This window comes from Pecten maximus, chromosome 7, assembly GCF_902652985.1.
Source record: "Pecten maximus chromosome 7, xPecMax1.1, whole genome shotgun sequence".
NCBI lineage: Eukaryota > Metazoa > Mollusca > Bivalvia > Pectinida > Pectinidae > Pecten > Pecten maximus.
In genome coordinates this window covers 45,834,414-45,857,223 of record NC_047021.1, presented here as the reverse complement: position 1 = coordinate 45,857,223, position 22,810 = coordinate 45,834,414, and the positions used below count along the sequence as shown (strand labels likewise).

General features: G+C 36.1%; 2 protein-coding genes across 2 annotated transcripts in view; one reads left to right on the top strand and one right to left on the bottom strand.

The window, feature by feature from the left end:
- Positions 1 to 9,230: 9,230 nt before the first annotated feature.
- LOC117330982 lies at positions 9,231 to 11,101 on the bottom strand. The gene is made up of 2 exons (XM_033889578.1): positions 10,999 to 11,101; positions 9,231 to 10,194 (listed from the first exon to the last, which is right to left on the bottom strand). Exon 2 carries the CDS (start codon positions 9,842 to 9,844, stop codon positions 9,479 to 9,481), a length of 366 nt encoding a protein of 121 aa, XP_033745469.1. The 5' UTR covers positions 9,845 to 10,194; positions 10,999 to 11,101; the 3' UTR covers positions 9,231 to 9,478.
- Positions 11,102 to 12,859: 1,758 nt separating this feature from the next.
- LOC117330981 overlaps positions 12,860 to 22,810 on the top strand; it is a 31,258-nt gene continuing 21,307 nt past the window's right edge. Inside the window, exon 1 of the mRNA XM_033889577.1 lies at positions 12,860 to 13,012. Within this exon, the coding sequence (XP_033745468.1) occupies positions 12,928 to 13,012 (85 nt within the window). The 5' untranslated portion in view covers positions 12,860 to 12,927. The remainder of the gene's footprint in view (positions 13,013 to 22,810) is intronic.

The following is a 22,810-nucleotide window of genomic DNA, read 5'->3' as shown; positions in this document are numbered from 1 at the left end:
AAGTTACGCAAGGTTTTGTGAAATGCTTAGTAATTTGTAAATCTGATTTTAGCAAAAATTTGTAAGTTACGAAGCTTTATGAAACGATACCCAGAGAGACCTTATTAGTCACCTGAGATCTTATCTTGTCTATATGCTCAGTCTTTATAGATATAGACACTGTCTGCTTAGAAACCAATATTTAACATACAGTCAAACCGAAGTATAATGGACACCCAAGGGACAATTAGGACCCAAGCAGGAATAGTTTGATTACCGTTTACTGTATATATCTCCTGACATTTTCTAGTTAAACACTAACAAAACAAGATAACAGAAATTGTTACTTATTTTTCAAGATCCATCCAACACAAAATTTCAATTTTAATGTTTTGTTCTGATATTTGAAATATCTTTTTTATAATTTAACATACACAAGGTTCATTATGTACCAAAAAAACATCAATAAAAAACATGAAAAAAGTGCATTTATCTCTAATGATTATGACTTCTCAGAGTTTATTAATCATTACAGATATATTTTCCGAAATCCATGTAGTGATTTTATTTGTACATAACATTCATTGAAGAAAGAAAAAATATACTTAAATCCGGATTGAACTTTTTCCTTAATATATACTATACCCAAAGAAAGTGGTGGCTGACAATTTAAACTATGTACTTGCTAGTTGCATCCATTCAAATTTGCATAAAAAAGATAATTGTCTACTGTCACCATTATAATTGTATCAACTATAAACATATTTATTTACATGATTTTCATAGGGGGTTCTTTGCACTGTCAATTATGGACAGGTGTCCGCTATACACAGGTTTGACTGTATATATATGACCCCACAAAAACTCAAGTTTCTGCGCCTTTAATATTTCATATACAGACTTCATTTTTCACTCGAATGTAGTATGGGATGAAGGGTACAAAATAGATTGGTTTGGTTGACTTTGACCGACTTTCAATGTCACTGGAGTATCAAAACATTGTTGATTTTTCCCGCCAAAAGTTAAGGACGTTTCAGTTCCTTTCATATTTCACACAGACTTGAAATTTCCTACGAATATAGCATGGTATAATGGCTACAGAAGTTATGCCTGGTTATTGACCTTGATTTTCATTCAAGGTCACACGCTTCACATAACTATGTTGAAGCATTAAAACAGCACTTTTCTCTATAACCGGAAAACGCGGAAACCCCTTAAAGGGTCTATGGCATGTTATAAGGTCATAAGGTCAATGTTCTAATAAGTTCTGATGATTGGTTTCAATAAAACATGATTACATCACCAAATAAGGCCTGGTCACCATTTCCTGTGCCGTGATCTCCTCTTACGATACGAGGAGTACCACCACATTCTCTCACGGCTTCCAGAAAATATCCCCCAACTATCTGTGGATCATTACTTGTCTGATATAAAATATCCCCCAAATATCTGTGGATCATTACTTTTCTGATATAAAATATCCCCCAACTATCTGTGGATCATTACTTGTCTGATATAAAATCCCTCTATGTACCGTGAATACTCATTCCAAACGGTTTAATTTTGTTATATCCATCAATATGCAAAATGAAATTAGGTCCATGTGCAATATATGCTCGGGAAACGAGACGACGGGAAATCCCCGTAGCCACTCCTACAGGGCCTGTTTCTTTTAGAATTAGCCCATTGTCCTCCTTTCTGATGCTCAAACTTTCTCTTTGCACTTTTCATACATTTTTCGATATCCATGAAGCTGGACTGAATTTCGGACTTCCTCTTGAACGGTTGACACGACATTGGCCAAATTAGAATATTGTCTTCGTCGCAAATTCATTGAAACCAGCCGTCTTTTCAAGTGCCTCTTACTAATATCAACATTATGTCTCTCAACATATTGGTAACCATATCCTTGTACATTAAAACCAACGTCAAAATAAAGTTTGATAAGGAAATATCGATCAGTTAAGTCAACCATACCTTATGAAGTAGGAACATCAGCGAATTAGTATATTCGTGCGTAGATTGGAAATTCGTGCGCACAGACTACTAAAACGCGCACACAGGTTGACAATCCGTGCGCGTAGATTACTAAACGAGCGCACATATTACTAAAACGAGCGCACAAATTACTAAAACGAGCGCACAGATTACTAAAACGTGCGCACAGATTACTAAAACGTGCGCACTGATTACTAAAACAATCGCACAGATTAATAAAACGTGCGCACAGATTGAGAAAACGTGCGAACAGAGTGACAATCCGTGCGCACAGATTACGAAAACGAGCGCACAGATTAATAAAACGTGCTCACAGATTACTAAAACATGCGCACAGATTAATAGAATGAGCGCACAGATTACTAAAACATGCGCACAGATTACTAAAACGAGCGCACTGATTACTAAAACGTGCGCAAAGATTAATAAAACGTGAACACAGATTGCTAAAACAAGCGCACAGATTACTAAAACGAGCGCACTGATTACTAAAACGTGCGCACAGATTACTAAAACAACCCCACAGATTGAGGAAACGTGCGAACAGAGTGACAATCTGTGCGCACAAATTACTAAAACGAGCGCACAGATTACGAAAACGTGCGCACAGATTACTAAAACGTGCGCACAGATTACTTAAACGTGCGCACAGATTACTAAAACAAGCGCACAGATTAATAAAACGAGCGCACTGATTACTAAAACGAGCACACAGATTACGAAAACGTGCGCACAGATTGGTAAATATATTATCATGTCCCTTCGGGGGCTCCGTACTAAATAAAAGATTATCTAGTAAAAGTATTATCTGTCCGGAAACGCTTTGAACGTCTCAAACTATGACGGTCATTTGTTTTACCCCAGTGTAACGTTGAAAATGGACCCCCGTGGAAAATGGAACCCGGAATGGAACCGGGATGACGTGGAAAACGGAACCAAATATTAAAGAGGTATGGCGCTGGTCTGTTCGGACCTAACGGTGGCCGTTTTCAAAATCAAAAAGCTAAATGTTAAAAACTGAGTTTTTGAATACAAACCATAAATTTATAACAAAAAAAATTCTTATTCGCGAAAAATTTGTTTTTTCATTGCAATGGATATTTCACAAAATGACTGTAAAGTTGCATCATCGGGCTCATTTTGCAACTTTCGAGGGGGTTTTCCCGTATCCATATCATTTTTTTGACATAGAGCGCATCGGAAGGCCAACTTTTACAATGTCTAATTTTATTCTATGTACCAAAATCCTTTTCTTGAAAAGTGGTCCTCCGATGCCCTGGTATAGAAAAATTGGAAAAACTTAGGTGATAAAACATTTTAATTTCAGCATTAACTAGACTGACTCTAAATGATAACATTAATTTCACAATCTGTCAGTCCGCATAGCTCATATCAACCCGAATGATCTTATCAAAAGTTTGTTATTTTTCATAGAACTATACATTTTATTTTTTTCTTGGTCGTATTTGAAAGATATTTTCAACATTAAATGCATGTTTAAAATGAAGTATTTTGTATAAAGATTGAAATGTTGAGATGGAAAATTTTTACTTGGATAAAAGAGGAGTGAAATCATAACCTATTTACTCTGTATAATTCAAAGTAAAATATAGATTAACTGCAGTGTCGACAAAAATTCATATCATATGTTATTGATTGACTACATACATGAAATCCGTTCACAACACATAGCGCGCCAATGGACCATGACGATATATTTTGGTAGTGTGGGTATCACTTGGGTCACGTGATATTTTACCTGCACTATCGCTGTACGTGGCCTAGGTCAGGGTCAATGCATTTGGCTCAGTTTCATTGGAGAAGAAGTTGAAAATGTAAATTGTTTACGGACGGACGACGAACGGCGACGGACAAAAGACAATTACAATAGGTCACTTGATTCGTCTCAGGTGGCCTAAACAATTAAAACATAAGATACAAGCTATTTTTGAAAGATATACTGTACATATGCACAATCGAAAGAAGTTGACTTGATACAGCTGAAAAACTGGGCGTGCCTTTTATTTGTTGTGATAAATGATAATGCATCTATTCTCAGTAATGAAGCTTCCGGAAATATGAGGCATGTCTATAGTTTTAAGTACTGAGGTCAAGTCTAAAAATATCACGTGAAGACTATAAATATAGAAAATCAAATACAGGTAATCATCTTCAACTGCCGAGCTGTATCTCAGCATTCTTTTTATAGCATGTTGATAAAGATAAAAGATGAACAACAAATGTTGAGAAAGAAATGTATGAAAAGTCCGTCTATCAGGGCTGAGACCCGTTGTTAGCATAATCTGACCGGGTGGGGTGTCCTGCTGGGTGTCTTCGGCAGTTTGCTTCAGTGAGGTAGCACTATAAATCGGCAAAAGTCCGGTCTATCACAAGGAGACTTAACACGAACATACCGCAGCATCCCAAAACACACATACGCACTCACCACACGCATGCATGTCGCACGCACGGGAGGCCGTCCTTAAATTTTCTCAAATTTCGTATATAGGTTCCCCTTGGTGCCTAGTTATGCATATTGCGTTTTGAGACCAATCGGAAAACAACATGGCCGACAGGCAGCCATCTTGGATTTTGACAATTTAAGTTTGTTATCGCTATTTCTCAGAAAGTACTTAAGGGATCTTTCTCAAATTTCATATGTAAGTTTCCCTTGGTGCCTAGTTATGCATATTTCGTTTTGAGACCAATCAGAAAACAACATGGCCGACAGGCAGCCATCTTGGATTTTGACAATTGAAGTTTGTTATCGCTATTTCTGAGAAATTACTGAAGGGATCTTTCTCAAATTTCATATGTAAGTTTCCCTTGGTGCCTAGTTATCCTTATTGCATTTTGAGACCAATCTGAAAATAACATGGCCGAAGGGCAGCCATCTTGGATTTTGACAAGTGAAGTTTGTTATCGCTATTTCTGAGAAAGTACTGAAGGGATCTTTCTCAAATTTCATATGGAGGTTCCCCTCGGTGCCTAGTTATATATGCTTATTGCATTTTGAGATCAATTGGAAAACAATATGGCCGACAGACCGCCATCTTGGATTTTGATAATTGAAGTTTGTTACCTCTATTTCTCAAAGTACTGAAGGAATCTTTCTCAAATTTCATAAGTAGCTTCCCCTTGGTCCCTTGTATTGCATTTTTGGACCAGTCTGTCCTGAAAATAACCTGGCAAACAAACAGCCATTATCGTTAAATCTCAAATTTCTTATATAGCTAGGATTCCCTTATTTGAAAAGTACTGGAGGGATGTCTCAATTTGCACAGATTAGTAAAATGAAGGGAAAAGTAGAAAGGAGATAAATCTGACATAGAACCTATAAAGATCATTCAATGGTGGGCGCCAAGATCCCTCTGGGATCTCTTGTTATGTTTAGACTATTATATACTACTTGATTTATTTTCTATTTTTCTTATAAATTTGTTATTTTTTAGTGTGTTTTATTTTCCAATAACTGAGTAGGCTATTGCGTTATCCTGCATTGTATCACAGGTGCTTGTGGACATAATTATGATGTTTTTAATTAAAATGTTACGTTATAAACGAGTAAATCATCATTGTATTATAATCGCAAGCTTAATATTTATAAAACCAAATGATACATTTTTAAAGAATTAAGCAAGCGATCGTAATACTATAATTGACTCGTCTATAACATGACATTTTGATTAAAAACATCATAACCATGTTCACAAGTATCTGTGCATTGTATACTGTATAATGTATGTGTCCACGCTCAATTCTTGTCACCTCTCTTAATCTAATCAGTAATCACATCATCTTTAAATGGATTTTAATAAAACTTTATATATTGGTTAGATAGGAGCAACTCCTTGTTTGAGGGTGCAAAGATGACATTGACAGTTACTACTTGTAGAAAAAGACTTTAAACATGGGAAAAAAACAGAGGGGGGGGGGGGGGGGGGGGGGGGGGGGGATGTAATTTTTGTTCATAAATTGTTATTGCTTTGCTTTTCTATCGAAAGTCATGATCAGATACACCATTGCTGCTCCAATGCTTCAGGGCATTTGAGCACAGAACGTCTGTGAGCTGGCATGACTTTAGTTTCAAACGGATTTTAATCAGACTTCAATTAGTGTTTCAAAGTGCAAAGGTCAAGGGCACAATTACTTTTTATAGGAAAATCTTGTCATCTGATATCTGATCTTTAGCTACTTATCAAGTCCCTGGGCCTCTTGGTTATTGAGAAGTTGTTTGAAGATTATAGCCTTTTTGACCCATGTGCTGATAAAAACTTTATTTAAATATCAGAGTAAGCCAGGTTAATTCATGTCAATATATATTCTAGTCCTTCATTCCAGCATACCATTGGCCTAAGATCGGTTCTTGGCGACTCTTGACTCTAAGCATGCTACAGACAGGCCCAATATCAAGTCACTGGGCCTCTTGGTTATTGAGAAGAAGTTGTTTGAATATTATAGCCTATTTGACCCATGTGACCTTGAATGAAGGTCAAGGTCATCTATTTGAACAAACTTGGTAGCCCTTCACCCCAGCATGCTACAGGCCCAATATCAAGTCCCTGGGCCTCTTGGTTATTGAGAAGAAGTTGTTTGAAGATTATAGCCTATTTGACCCATGTGACCTTGAATGTAAGTCAACATCATTTATTTTAACAAACTTGGTAGCCCTTCATCCCAGCATGCTACAGGCCCAATATCAAGTCCCTGGGCCTCTTGGTTATTGAGAAGTTGTTTGAAGATTATAGCCTATTTGACCCATGTGACCTTGAATGAAGGTCAAGGTCATTCATTTGAACAAACTTGGTAGCCTTTCACCCCAGTATGCTACAGGCCCAATACCAAGTCCCTGGGCCTCTTGGTTATTGAGAAGAAGTTGTTTGAAGATTATAGCCTATTTGACCCATGTGACCTTGAATGAAGGTCAATGTCATTCATTTGAACAGACTTGGTAGCCTTTCACCCCAGCATGCTACAGGCCCAATATCTAGTCCCTGGGCCTCTTGGTTATTGAGAAGAAGTTGTTTGAAGATTATAGCCTATTTGACCCATGTGACCTTGAATGAAGGTCAAGGTCATTCATTTGAACAAACTTGGTAGCCTTTCACCCCAGCATGCTACAGGCCCAATATCAAGTCCCTGGGCCTCTTGGTTATTGAGAAGAAGTCGTTTGAAGATTATAGCCTATTTGACCCATGTGACCTTGAATGAAGGTCAAGGTCATTCATTTGAACAAACTTGGTAGCCTTTCACCCCAGCATGCTACAGGCCCAATATCAAGTCCCTGGGCCTCTTGGTTATTGAGAAGAAGTCGTTTGAAGATTATAGCCTATTTGACCCATGTGACCTTGAATGAAGGTCAAGGTCATTCATTTGAACAAACTTGGTAGCCTTTCACTCCAGTATGCTACAGGCCCAATACCAAGTCCCTGGGCCTCTTGGTTATTGAGAAGAAGTTGTTTGAAGATTATAGCCTATTTGACCCATGTGACCTTGAATGAAGGTCAATGTCATTCATTTGAACAAATCCTGTGTTTTAACAAAAAAAATTTTCCTTTTAATTTTCTTCAAACATTTCTGTAATATTTATAATTATCATCAAAGTTAATGTTTCATCAAGCAAAGATTTTTCTGTACATTTTCATTAAGTTCATATATCAAAGATTTTAAATTTTTAGAGAATGAAAAACAAAATATATATTTTCTCTTCCTTTCAAAATAACCAATGATTCAAAACTTCAGTGGTTCCAATACAGAATTTTACATAATATTTTGACAAAAAATTCATTGCTTTTCAAGGCAAATATTGTTATAAACCCTCTTTGCACATTTTGTAATTCAGAGTCCGAAACCATAACATATATTTTTTGGGATTGTCAAAAAGTACAGGTATTTGGACTCCCATCAGTTAGAAATGTGTATTATAAAGTTGATAATGAGATTAACATCATCATTAAACATTACATCTATAAAACCAGATGTCTGAACACTACCCTAAAAATGCTCTTATCAATTCAATAAGAGAAAACCACAATGTCAAAAAGTATGCAGCAAGTGGGAAGGGTGAAACTTCTCTTGAATGTTTTTAACAATGGGTGGGTAAAAATGGAAAAAGGTTTTCCTTTTGTAAGTATTTACTATATTGAATATATTTTTCTTCTCAAACTCTGACTATTTGCAAAAAGCCAATGACATTTATAAAACATTATCATATATTTTCAGCAAGATTTTCTTAAAAAGTGTTTTCAATTCACTTATCAATTATATTTTTCTTCTGAAGGCCTTTTTATGTCTGAAGTGTCATGTCTTGTGTTTGTCTGTTTGTCAATTTGTTTGTCAATCTGTCTGTCCCTCCAATTATCTGTTTGTGTATGGATGTCTTTATAGTTGTCTATCTGTCTGTCTAGCTGTTTGTCCTAAAATATGTTTTATATGTGTTTATATTTTTTTTCTCAATCTGTCTGTCCCCCTAGTTGTCTGTGGTATCTACCTGTCTTGTACTTGTCTGTATCATGTGTCTCCTCTTTTAATAAACAAAAAACTACACATTTCTGTTTTTTGTTTGGATTGTAAAGAAACATATGAAATATATTTCTTTCTCTTAGAAAATAAATGAATACAAACAGTGATGTAAATGTCAGTCATAATGATGTGTGTATATACACTACCATACTATATAGATATTCAGATATGATTACTTGAATAAGTATGAAAGAAAATAGTATGAAAGGAAATAGTATGCAATGGATGCTTATATATATCAAGAGTGTTTGAATTTGTGATATGAAAAAATGGATGAAGGAAAAAGGAACGAATGAATTGTCAAATTGTGCAATGTGTATGTTTTTGAAAACTGAATAAAAATATGTTATAAAAAATTAAAAAAGATAAATATGTGTGAGTTTGAAATAGTTTTTCGTTGTTTTAAATGTTGTGTGCAAAGTGAATACACTTGTTCAACAAACGACAAAGAACAAAAGGATTAAATCGAGAAAATTTATTCAAATAAGAATCCATTTAAATTTCTGTATTAAACCGGGTGGTCCGTTTTTCAGTTTCCATGACACGACCATATGTCCGGATGCAGTCTGAGATTCTTTTTATGTAGGATAATGATGAAGTGTGGAGCCAGTCTGGAGCTAGTGTGGAGCCAGTGTGGAGCCGTGTGGAGCCAGTGTGGAGCCAGTGTGGAGCCGTGTGGAGCCGGTGTGGAGCCAGTGTGGAGCTAGTGTGGAGATGTGTGGAGCCAGTGTGGAGCCAGTGTGGAGCTAGTGTGGAGCTGTTTGGAGCCAGTGTGGACCCATGTTGTGCAGGGTGTTTATGTTGTGGCGATGTAGTCAATACAAAATAACAACACATGGTATGAATTCTATTTTTATTCAAAGTATCGAAATACATTCGATAATACCAATCTGGAACTTTCCCATGGCGGAGTATCTGTTGTGTCATGGTTGCTTGTGGTTCGTTTTGGGTCAATTCTTTCCATTCTTCATCAGACATCTTATTTGCGCGGGCCCAACACGGCTACGGATCGTGCCATACACATGCTGTCCTCGTTGACGATTTGGACAAGAGACGTCTTCTTTTTGATGGAATCATCTCCGCCGGATATGTCCGTAATCCATCTCCAACCACTCTCTTTGGGGACGTTGATAATGCCAATATCGAACCCTTCCGTCACGGTGAGCTCATCGTGACTCTGCAGCACCTTTTCGACATGTTCCATGACCAGTTCGGCATCAAACTCTTCTAATGAATGTAATGGAACCACGATAGCATTGTCCAAACTCGGATGATGGATGAGGACACGCCCCACATCGTTGTCTGCTGCTCCATCTTTAGCTTCATCTAATACATGTTTAAACATGTCATGGATGTTGTCGTGTATATCTTTTAGTTTTTTATTGTTCAAAAAATCCTTGTCTAAATGAACCTGATATTTGATGTCAACGGCCGTCTTTGTTTTGAACTATTTTTCTCTGACTTTTTCTAAGTGGTAAGGCCTGGGTAGTTGCTGGCCGGCATACTGGTCAATTCTTTGACGTTTTGGTAGTGGTGGTAAAACCAGTCCATTTCTATTTATCTCCATTTCAATTCCAGGAGTTTTTGTTTCACGTAGTGATCGTCTAGGAATCCAGTAATCTCGGCTAATTCTCCCAATTCCTCGTTTTATCGAAGGAATCCACGATGTCTTTCAATTCGGGAAAATGTTCCATTCTGAAAAAAAATACGAACACGTTCAAATAACAGTAACTCCAATATTTTTTAATATGACTTTATAAATAATTTTCGCGTCGTAGGCCCGTTTCATATTTTGACTGATATGTAAATTTGGGAGAGCGTTAAGTGCCTTATCGTAAAACCGAGTGTGTAACAAGATACCCCCAATTACAAGTGGATGCGCACGACACTACTGTGTGAAGTGCTAACCCGAGATAATGAAAAACACATGGGAATATATTTATATGTTTATATGAAGGGGTCTTGTTTGAGCTGTGTATTGATAAACTAAATGAAATATAAAAAATACACTGATGGATTCATCGTATTTGTGATGTAGTATCAACAACCAATAGGTTGATAACATATTTATAGTAAAACCACAGCGTGAAATGTCACTAGAGATAATGAACAACACGTGGCATATTAGTAATCCTATGGACATTTATACATATGAAATTTAGGAAACGACAATTACACCACTCTTAACAGTAATTTGCTCGTAGATTGACCCTTATAAAAACGAAATAAGATAAGTATTCGCAATGTTTACATACTCGTTTTACATATGTATCTCTGCAGTGAAATGCCAGTAATAACAACACGTATTCGTTTGCTTTGTGTGTCATAATCCGTAGCAATAAATCCATTGGATTTTAACTCAATAGGCAGCTGTGTGTACACCTTTAAACACCATGCATATCGCTTGACTGAGTTGTGTATAACCAGTACGTGTTGGTCACGATATAGCAGATAAGACTGAGATGATTACAATTAAGTAAATAAAAGCAAGTTACTCACCTAGCTCTCGGGTCTTTGAAAAACGGGGAAGAATTATACGGTAAAGTAGATCACTGTGGGGCTAGGCCACGTTGGGGTTTAAACACTACTAGGTCAGGTTGGGGCTAGGTCATGTTGGGGTTTTCCCGGTCTATGTAGGTCACGCATGTGTTGGGTCAAAGTATGTCAAGTTGGGGGTAGGTCATCCTGGGGCTAGGTCACGCAGGTGTTAAAGTAGGTCACGCATGACTTCAGATGTAGGTCAAGTTGGGGTTAAAGAGACATGTATACTACTTGTATTAAGCACAATTGTCTTTAATCACAGTTACTTAAATCCGGGTTTACGTTTTTTTTTAAATTTTTTTTTAACAAAATGACGGATAAGGGAAAAAAACAAATGAAATCTATCCCGTGCATTCCAGTATTTATAAAGCATAACCGTTCGTTCTTACGATAAATTAGAACAAAAGTTGTGAATATTTAAAAGCGTCGACATAGGCTATGTTGTATAAAGATACAGGTCTGACATTTAATATTCAAAGAGAATATATATGTCTTAAACAAGTTTTTACCGTAACCCATTGTACATTTGTAATATGATGTGTGACTATCATATTTCAATATTATTGTAATGTTATATTATATAAAATTATATCAAACCAGCAGCGGATGTGTTTCTTAATGAAGTAAAAATCTATATAATGTCAGTCCTGAAACTACACGATTTAAATCATTCACCCTCTGTTGTATGGTTTTCCAAAACTTCCCTTTTTTGCCGTAGTGAACCTCTTAAGAAGGAAACACATGTTAAAAAGACATGGGTGTATGGCTCACTCCAAATCTTAACTTTTCACTACATGTTTAATAAGTGGTTGATAAAAAAGCCATGCCAATGTTTGAATTTTTAAAATGTAGGTGTATGTCATTTATAAACGTGTCTGTTATCCGCTCTCTGTATATAAGTATGGTACGCAGTCAGTTAGTATATTGCTCTGAAGTATATGGTCACCATATCAAACAACACTCATACACCAGGTTTCTACATTAAATTGAATGTAAACTCTAATAGTCTATCTTACTTGCAAATGTGTACACAATTCAACTTTCCTAGTCTGGAATGTAGACGTAAATTCATATATGTTATATCTTTATTCAAATATGTACATAGCCTGTTTGATTGAACTTTGTAGTTATTTCAGAGGAGAAATTAACTTTTTAGTTCCACATCGGTTTTTAAGTTTGAGTAGCTCAATTCTGTTTTATCCCCGTAAATGCCACATTAATTTTAACTACATTGGGCATGTTTCTGACAGGTTTTTAACATATCAATTGAAAGATATAAGTTGGACGTGGAGATTTGTTGTTAGAATTAGGTTTTTGCTGTTCATAACAAGATTATCTAGATGATATTTATCAAGGAAATCATTTCTAGTCTACATGTGTATGCTCTTTTTATACCGTATTTGTTCTCACTATGCATTTTATTTACTCTTATGATATATTTCATTAATTGTTCATCAATCCTGCAATTGGACCTTTAGGCAAGTTTAAAACCAAACTAAATACATCACTAATAATTAAAAAGGTCCGATCTTGTCTGTGAGCCGCCCGATTCTGCCCGGTCCTGTAAATCGTCTTTTGTTATAGTCCGGTGCGCGCAGTGAGTTTGTGTGGAAAATACTCAATAATTCGTAGAATCTTGTTAAAATTAAGCCATAATGTTTAAAATATGTTCGTTTAAAATCAGAGTAAATGCATAAGCATAGCCGAAACGGTCCGATTCTACTCCGATCCTGCCCGATTCTGCCCGATCCTGGCCGATCCTGTAAATCGTCTAACCGATCTTTCGGAACTCCTCTTTTGTTCCGAAAACATTCTGGAATCTAGCTCAATACAACGGTATTTGATATATAGCCCCCACAAAGTTTATAAACAAGACTTGAAAGGAAAATGGCCACAAACTCTGGCCCTAGTATAAGCCTAAAGGAATTCAAAGGATCTCAGGAGGAAAAAATAGTGCGACAAATTTTTCAAGGTATCACAACCGATCCTGATTTCGTTCGCTTCATAAACTTAGAAATACATAAATGTAATGGTGAAGATGGAACCTGTTTCAGCGATGCGTATATAACTCTTCAAACAACATATGAATGCATGAGGAGACAGAAAACTTATTTTCTCACTGAACGTCCAAAATGTGAAGCGGTCGAAATGAATGATATGCTGAATATAAAGATACTCGAAGAGTTTCAGGAAGGTGGAGTAGATGCCATCGAGAATAACCACCAGTCGGCTGGCGTTTCTCAATCATTCTTGGTGTTGTTGAACTTCTTGCATGGTATGTATCGATCCAAATAGGATGGGAACTCCTCTGGAAAGTGTAGACAGTCTCGATTCTGCGAGACTTCTAAATGATAATGACCAACTTTATGGAGGGTTAAAAGGGACATAAGTCAAACATAATATTTTCATTCTTTTATCTTACTTTTTTTTACTTTTCTAATTGCAACTTCTCATTATTTGTCATTACTGCTTTATTTCTCGCAATTTTAATGCTTCATTTTACGTTACCATATGAACAATGAAATCTTTCAAATTCGAGGACCCATCAAATGCCTGGGGATCTTTTTGTCGCCTTTTTCTATTAGCACCTGAACTACCTGTTGTACGGTAATTATATTGCCCATCAACCTCCCTCTGACTAGGTTCACTAGCATACCGATAGTACGCACCAGGAGACCCCTGCATATGTCTAGTAATATCATCTGACCCAACCCTCCATGAATCTTTCCTAGACTGTATCATTGCCGCTGGAATAGGTCTCGAAATTGCCTGACTGTATGTACAAGACACGTCGTCGTAATTGTCATAGTAATTACGGTAATAAGGCCTTGTTGTAATGGGTGTACTTTGTACTAGGTTCCTAGGTAAACTATCAACAAATGACACAGACTTCCCTATGTTTGACTGTTACTACTGTCAATGGAATCTAACAAGTCATGCTCCGTTCTGTCATCCATACTATACGTAGCTATAGGTGTCACACCTGCCAAAACAGTAGCACGTGCACTCTGTGAGCCATAGTCGTACCCAGTCATGTCAACTGTATCGCACTGCCTATAGTCGACGAACTCGCTACCTGTGTAATAATTAGACTGACTGTACAAATCTGTATACGGGTCAGCCCTCATACGAGGCAAGTATGTGTCCGTATGACTAGTTACAGGTGTTGTAAAATTAGGGGCATTACATGTAGGTACCCACCAACTAGGCCTATCTAACCCTTTACCCTGCATGGCTAACACTTGTGAGAAAAAAAATCTACCAAAATTCTATAAAAATTCTACAAAAATTCTACAAAAATATAGAAAATACTGATTAGGCTAACAATGGATTACCCGAGCAAATAGTCACGGCACCAGTTTGTAACAGGCGAGGTACACCTGTCTAGTCGTGAAGTATAGTACCCATGTTCTGTACTCGAGGTTCCGTTGTGTAAGTAATAATAGGCTACAAGTGGAATAAGCAAGAAAGGCAGATAAACATTCAATAACACATTTATTATACCCCGTGAACATTTGTCGAGTTTATACATACGCAAATACAAACAATAATACCTAGAAATATACGTACCCTTACTACCCTATCACCTAGTATATAACCCTGTCCTACTCAGTAGCTACTTATAACTTCGCCTACCGGTATACAGATGTGTGTGTAATAAACCACCCCATCCCGGTTCCACAGATTATGTGACTACAATGTTAATAATATAAAGTACCCTACACTACTACATCACAGTTAGAGTTAGAGAGAGAGAAGAAGCTAAAGAATGAGCTGACCTGCGACTAAACGCATCCGTCTGGCTATCGAAATACACGTGCAGACGCTATTTATGCTCTAGCCAACAATACACAATAACTAACCAATGAGAGCTAAGATTACATAACGATTATGGAAGAATAGATTAGCGGAAGTAGATATACTTCCGGTATATAACTAACGACGCTCAGTGAAACACGAGGTATGTTCTAATATATATAACCTACACTATTCATTCCTGCTACATTACTTTTTGACACAAACGTAAGTTTGAGTCTATGTCAGCGCTTTTGAGGTGTAGCTGACAAAATCTACGATGCCCTCTGGCGGATACTGCCTTGGCCAATCTAACCGTTGCTTTACAGTAACTCCGTAATGCTATGCAGTAAATATTTGTAAATATCGTAAATATTCACGATAAAAAATGACATATAGTAAAGTTCAGCTATAAAAAAATTACCTTTTGTTTTGTTGACACAAACGTAGACACAAACGTAAGTTTGAGTCTATGTCAGCGCTTTTGAGGGCTCTGGCGGATACTGCTGTTGGCCAATCTAAACGTTGCTTTACAGTAACTCCGTAATGTTATGCAGTAAATATTTGTTTAACTTCACGATAAAAAATGACATACAATGAAGTTCAGCTATTAAAAAAAATCACCTTTTGTTTTGTTGTATTTTAGAAGCTGACAGGACAATGTGTTTTTTTTGGCATCTTCGTTCGCTCTGACACAACTTCCACTGCCACTTCACAATCATATTCTATCGCAAAAAAAAATAGTCCCGTGACTTACGGAGTCAAATGCAACACTGCAGTTTCGTTAGATATATGACAAAACAACAGAACCTCACAAATAGATAGTTTTCAAAGTATTTAATTTAAGTATGTTCTGTCGATGATACGTAAGAACATTTTTCCGCGTTGAACGCATTAGATTTCACGCGGAATGATACAATCGACTTTTCGCTGGCGCCATATTGCTGCTTACCTGTGACCCGGAAGAAAAATCTACTAACATCACGCTAATTTTTCATCATCGACATCTATGTGTATTTTTTTCTTTGGTGGCATGTTACTGAATGGGTTATAATATTGATAAAGTTTCGTCGGAATATCGTTGTTATTTTGTACATTGAAAAATCACTCATCCAGCATCCGATTTTGTCCGCCATCTTTCAGTAATGTAAACAATAATAAAAGAAAGAGTAGGTGATCAAACCCAACTTTGAATGTCATTTTCTCACTGAAATATTAACTTGCATGTGATTGATGTAGTCTGCAGATGGTTAGATTATATAGATGTTTTTTTACGAAAGAAAAAAAGTTGTCTATTCATCATGACAATATCACAACAACGGCAGTCGAGTACCATACGCATGTTTGCAAATAAAAAGTTAAATAAATTCTCACTGAATAGGGTTTCGAAATGTCAAATGGACTTGTGAATATTAATATTGACTTCGGATCTATTGATTATATCCTACGTAATGCACATGAAGTTTTTCGTTTACAGAACGCGTACCGCATTAACGTGGCTGTCTGCATGCAGATGTAGACGTCACTGAAAATTTCATCTCTAATTATAGCGACTGATTCTTTTTTTCTAATATTCGTGATGGTTTAAAAAAAATAGAAAATGATCTATCATTATCATTTGAAATATTACATAACAGTCGAAGCATATTATAAAAAAGAAAGGGGTCTACGATGTACATCTACATAGACCTTTATTATGTTTGGTGGAGTTTTGAACGCTTCAGGGACGGTTAAAGGGCAGTAACTCTTTAGAAAACACCATTTTTCATGGAAATGTACTGATTGCTAAATTTAACCAGAAATATTTAAAGGCAGTGGAAATGTTATATTCCTACATCTGCGGTTTTTTCTGTCTTAAATCATTTCAGCTTCTGAATTAAATTAACCTTTAAACTAATGCACAGTATAGTATTGATAAATCAATGCAAATAATTTATTCTAACTTAGATTTATTATTATTATTTAATCTTTTTTTCTTTACAACACTAGTACATATTATTTGAGAAGAACAGCAAAAATTACTAAGTTCATTATTCTTCTAAACAACAAAAATTTGTAAAACTTTTTTGTGTTGTGCATATATCCTATTGTGAAATAACTTGGCATGACTAAAGATAATAGTATTGTCTTGATGGCTGTTACATACTATATCATAGGTTGAGTTAAATAATTATTTTCTTCTTGTCAATTATGGTAAATGGTGAAAACACATTTTTTTCATTTAAATTGTTAAGTCGGTTTAATGTTCAAATTCAGATTAATTTAATTAAAGCAACTATTAATAATGTATATATGTGTTAACTTTTCTGACAAAGTCTTCAAGTAACCTGATTATATTTGACAGAGAATCAAAATAAGTAATTTTGTTGTTAAGAATAGTGGGCTTAGCCATTTACAACTGTTTAGATTCTACTTAATAAGGTTTGATTTTTAACATTTTGGCAAATTTATCTTATCAATATCCAATTTAGTTTTAAAGATAAGCAGTACTTCCATTTTTATGAAAATAAAAATTACTTCAGTGTTCTAATAATTTAAACACATGAACAATTGAAAGAAATACATTTGTATGAAAAGCATTCATAATGGACTTTGAAGAATGCTACTACATGTACAGTTCATCCAGTTTGGGCATTCGAACTACATTTTCATCTGACAGATGCTGCAGATTAAAAAAAAAACTCTGATTTTGAAATCGATGATATCAATACATATAGCTACATTCACATCTCACTAACATTAATTAACATGATATATATACCATACATACATATATATATGTATCATGCAGTTACAGTTATGTATATGGTACATATACTATTGCGGAGAATATTTGATGCAATGTACATAAGTGAAAAACAAAATTCCACTTCAAATTGATTTGAACTGTACATGTGAATGAATGTGTTTTTGTTGTATAGATTATTTTTAGCTACACAGTATGGAGTGTAAACATATAACGTAGAGTGCTATATGAAAATCATGTTCACTCTAATGAGCGATTAAGAAACTGTCTCAAGTCTGAGCTGATATGAGCATGTAATTCTAAGTTTTGAATATAGTGCTTAGTTTAATGTGCCCGTCGTGATGGTATACCCTGCCCTGTCTACATCCGCATTCTATGCCTCCAGAGTCTGTTTATCAGACCCAGGTGTTTTTAACCCACCATCATCAGATGGTGGGCTATTCAAATCGCCCTGCGTCACTGGTCCGTCCGTCCCTCCATCCGTAAACAATTCTTGTTAACGCTATTTCTCAAAGTACTGAAGGGATCTTCTAAAATTTCATAGGTTTCTCTTGGTTTCTAGTTATGCATATTGCATTTTGAGACCAATCGGAAAACAATATGGCCGACAGGCAGCCATTTTAGGTTTTGACAATTGAAGTTTGTTATTGCTATTTCTCAGAAAGCACTGAATTGATCTTTCTCAAATTTCATATGTAGGTTCCTCTTGGTGCTAACATTAGTTATGCATATTGCATTTTGAGACCAATCGGAAAACAATAAGGCCGACAGGCAGCCATCTTGGATTTTGTCAATTGAAGTTTGTTATCACTATTTCTCAGAAAGTGTTGACGGGATCTTTTTCAAATTTCAAAAGTAGGTTCCCCTCGGTGCCTAGTTATGCATATTGCGTTTTGAGACTGATCGGAAAACAACATGGCCGACAGGCAGCCATCTTGGATTTGGACAATGGAAGTTTGTTATCGATATTTCTCAAAAAGTGCTGAAGGGATCTTTCTCAAATTTGATATGTAGGTTCCCCTTGGTGGGTGGTTATGCATATTGCATTTTGAGACCAATCGGAGAACAATATGGCCGACAGGCAGCCATCTTAGGTTTTGACAATTGAAGTTTGTTATTGCTATTTCTCAGAAAGCACTGAATTGATCTTTCTCAAATTTCATATGTAGGTTCCTCTTGGTGCTTACATTAGTTATGCATATTGCATTTTGAGACCAATCGGAAAACAATATGGCCGACAGGCAGCCATCTTGGATTTGGACAATTGAAGTTTGTTATCACTATTTCTCAGAAAGTGCTAAAGGGATCTTTCTCAAATTTTATTTGTAGGCTCCCCTCGGTGCCTAGTTATGGATATTGCATTTTGAGACTAATCGGAAAACAACATGGCCGACAGGCAGCCATATTGTATTTTGACAATTGAAGTTTGTTATCGCTATTTTACAGAAGGTACTGAAGGGATAGAACAATCTGCCACAAAATATCATTCAAAACCTTGAAATAACATCATTCAAACCAGGGCTCACACACATGATAAAATCCTAAAACAATCACACAAATGTTTTTAACCTGAGCTCTCTCTTATCTAAAAGCTGGTAGCTAGATGGGGCGCTACATCAAATGTATAAATATTTTTTCAAATGCTAATGATAATGATAATTTGTGAAGCGCTTATAGGCATGGGATCCTCAAAAGTTTGAAAAGAAAGGCCTCATTAATTTTACAGGTAATCTAGGACCTTCATATTACATCTACAACTACGTATACATTAACCCATTGAAGATGTCAAATAAGATTACCCGAGTACCTATTCTGACAATTAGCTGCCAAGACGCACTTGCAATCAAAAGTAGATATGAATTTCTTTTCTTTCCAATATTTTGTCCTAGTCCTAATCAGGTATTGGTGATGTTCCATACAAAGTTGACCATGTCCCCACTAAACAAAAGCAGTTAAAATAATTTGTTTTCGTTTGTGTCTTCAGTACTTTCAGTACTTTGATTTTAATTCAAAACTCTTTATTTTAATATTTTATCTTCAATTTCGCATTTTATCTGGGTTTTTTTTTTTTTTTTTTACTGTTTAGATTTTATATTTAAAGTTTAAAGTTTGAAATATAACTGTATTGTTCTCCAATTTTACAACTTGTAAAATAACTATTATTGCTAAAATATGTTACATGAAAGATGAATACTAAAAATGAAGAGAGAAAGAAAGGGGAAAAAGTAAGAAATAGAAAGTTATAATTATGTCCCAAAAACCCTTATATATTTTTCATCTTCATTCTAACGCCAGAGGGTGCTCAAATCAATCGCTTCGGAAGTAAGGATTACTCCCTACAGCAGCCATGGCAACAGTGACTCTCAAATTCCTACCAATGCCTGACTGAAACACTTCATCATTGTTTGGATTAAGCTTAGGCCCTAAATTATACACTCACTGCTTTTTATCCTAATATTCAAAATAATATCAATATTATATCCTCAGATGATAAAATCCTAGTTCGGAAAAAAAAGTGTTTACGACACCGAGCCCGTTTTTTCGTGTCTGCTTTCGTTTCGAGCTCCAGTTGAATGTCATACAGCGCCCGTGCTGCCAGTTCCAAGACTTCAGATATATCAACCAATAATATTGCCGAAAATTGATTCAATATATTAAATTGTAAATTTCATTTCGGGACTTTCCCCATAGTTCAAAGTCAGTATCAAGCGTCTTTGTCAGTGGTCCGTGTAGAGCAAATTGGGAGATTGCAGGGTTTTTGCCAGCTATTTTGGGAAAGGGTCCCTGAACAAAAATTGGGAAAATATCATCGGCATTTTCCACAAATTGGGAAAATACCATTGGTGTTTCATCAAATTTGGGAATATATTATAAAATTACTTGAATTAACTTTCGTTTCAGGTTGGAGATCGTTTGAAATAGCTGCCTGACTTTCTGATCGGGAATTACCAGTATTTTGTTTGAAAAAGCTCGTAACTTTCATTAAATCTTTCGAATCTTTGAGCAAAATCTTCTTTGCATAATATTTGGTTTGGTTTGGTTTATTTTGTTAAACGTCCTATTAACAGCTAAGGTCATTTAAGGACGGCCTCCCGTGCATGCGATATTGGGAGGCTGCGGTATGTTCGTGTTAAGTCTCCTTGTGATAGGCCGGAACTTTTGCCGATTTATAGTGCTACCTCACTGAAGCATACTCCCGAAGACCCCCAGTAATATTTGGAATTGTGTGACATCGTCCCGAGTCCAGTACTTGATTTGACCTCGGTAAATAGAACGAGTCAATGTACGTAAACGCTTTGCATTAAACTCCCCTTTAAACGGGCAATTCAAACGCAGATATGATACGACTTCAATAAGACTATCCAAGCGCATGCGCGCATCGCAAAACCAACAACAACACGATGACTCACGGTAACATTCTAACGTTGACAAAATAATGACTGGAAGCTCGTATAAATCCAAATTTTTAGGTTGTCTTATGTTAACAGCGATTGGGAAAATACAGACCGGAAATGGGAAAATATAGACCGAAATTGGGAAAATAAGTGCCCATTTTCAATTGGGAATGGGTCCGTGTACCGGACCCAAAATATGCCTGGCAAAAACCCTGGATTGTCTATTTTTTAGCCCACCATCATCAGATGGTGGGCTATTCAAATCGCCCTGCGTCCGTGGTCCGTCCGTCCCTCCGTCCGTCCGTCCGTAAACAATTCTTGTTATCGCTATTTCTCAGAAAGTACTGAAGGAATCTTTCTTAAATTTCATATGTAGGTTTCCCTAGGTGCCTAGTTATGCATATCGCATTTTGAAACCTATCGGAAAACAACATGGCCGACAGGCAGCCATCTTGGATTTTGACAATTGAAGTTTGTTATCGCTATTTCTCAGAAAGTACTGAAGGGATCTTTCACAAATTTCATATGTAGGTTCCCCATGGTGCCTTGTTATGCATATCGCATTTTGAGACCTATCGGAAAACAACATGGCCGACAGGCAGCCATCTTGGATTTTGACAATTGAAGTTTGTTATCGCTATTTCACAGAAAGTACTGAAGGGATCTTTCTCAAATGTCATATATGTAGGCTCCCCTTGGTGCCTAGTTATGCATATTGCATTTTGAGACCAATAGCAAAACAACATGGCCGACAGGCAGCCATCTTGGATTTTGACAATTGAAGTTTGTTATCATTATTTCTGAGAAAGTACTGAAAGGATCTTTCTCAAATTTCATAAGTTGGTTCCCCCTGGTCCCTTGTATTGCATTTTTGGACCAGTCTGTCCTGAAAACAACCTGGCAAACAAACAGCCATTATTGTTAAATCTCAAATTTCTTATATAGCTAACATAGTGCAACACAATAAATTCATACTAGTTCCAAATACTTAAGTATAAATTTGTCAGAATTGGTTTCCTGCACATTGTTTTCTTTGGTATATGTAAGCGAAAGGTTGAAATATGTCGGAATGGTATTTAAAGCAAAGATATTTCAAAATTTACCAATTGCTACCTGTGTGCAGATGAAATTTTGGAGAAAAACTATTTTGTAAAATAGAGGTCTATAACAAAATATTAGTAATTCTTTAATTTTGACAAGTAGTTTTCTATAATACATTTTGTAATAAGTTGAAACTGATTAAAAATTCAAAAGACAAAACAAAACTACAACATGGTTCCACACCTTAAATAAGTTAAATTAACTTAATTTAGTAAAATTTTCTCAGAACAGGTTTCTCGCACATGGTTTTCTTTGGCACATGTAATATAAGCCAAGGGTTGAAATATGTTGATATGGAATTGATAATAAAGCAACTTATAGATATTTGAAAATTTATTAATTCATGATATTTCAAAGTCAACTATTTTGTAAAATTGTGATCAATACACTGTAGCTAAAACCTGGTAACTCTTTGATTTTGTCAAATAATTTTCTATCTTATACTTTTTAGCTCACCTGGTCCGAAGGACCAAGGTGAGCTTATGCCTACCGTGGCGTCCGTCATCCGTCTGTCGTCCGTCCGTCCGTCAACAATTGACTTCTTCTTCATAACCAGTGATCAGAATTTGACCAAATTTGGTCAGAAGCATCCCTGTGGGGTTGGGACTCAAAATGGTGGGGCTGACCCCCCAGGGGTCTGCAGGGCCGGGCCAAAAGGGGTCAATTTGGCTCTATAAATATTAACGACTTCTTCTCTGAAACCGAGCGAAGGATATTGCTTATATTTGCCTGG

Coding starts and splice junctions, on each gene's coding strand:
- LOC117330982 (XM_033889578.1), bottom strand. CDS start 9,844: ATGTTTAAACATGTATTAGATGAAGCTAAAGATGGAGCAGCAGACAAC.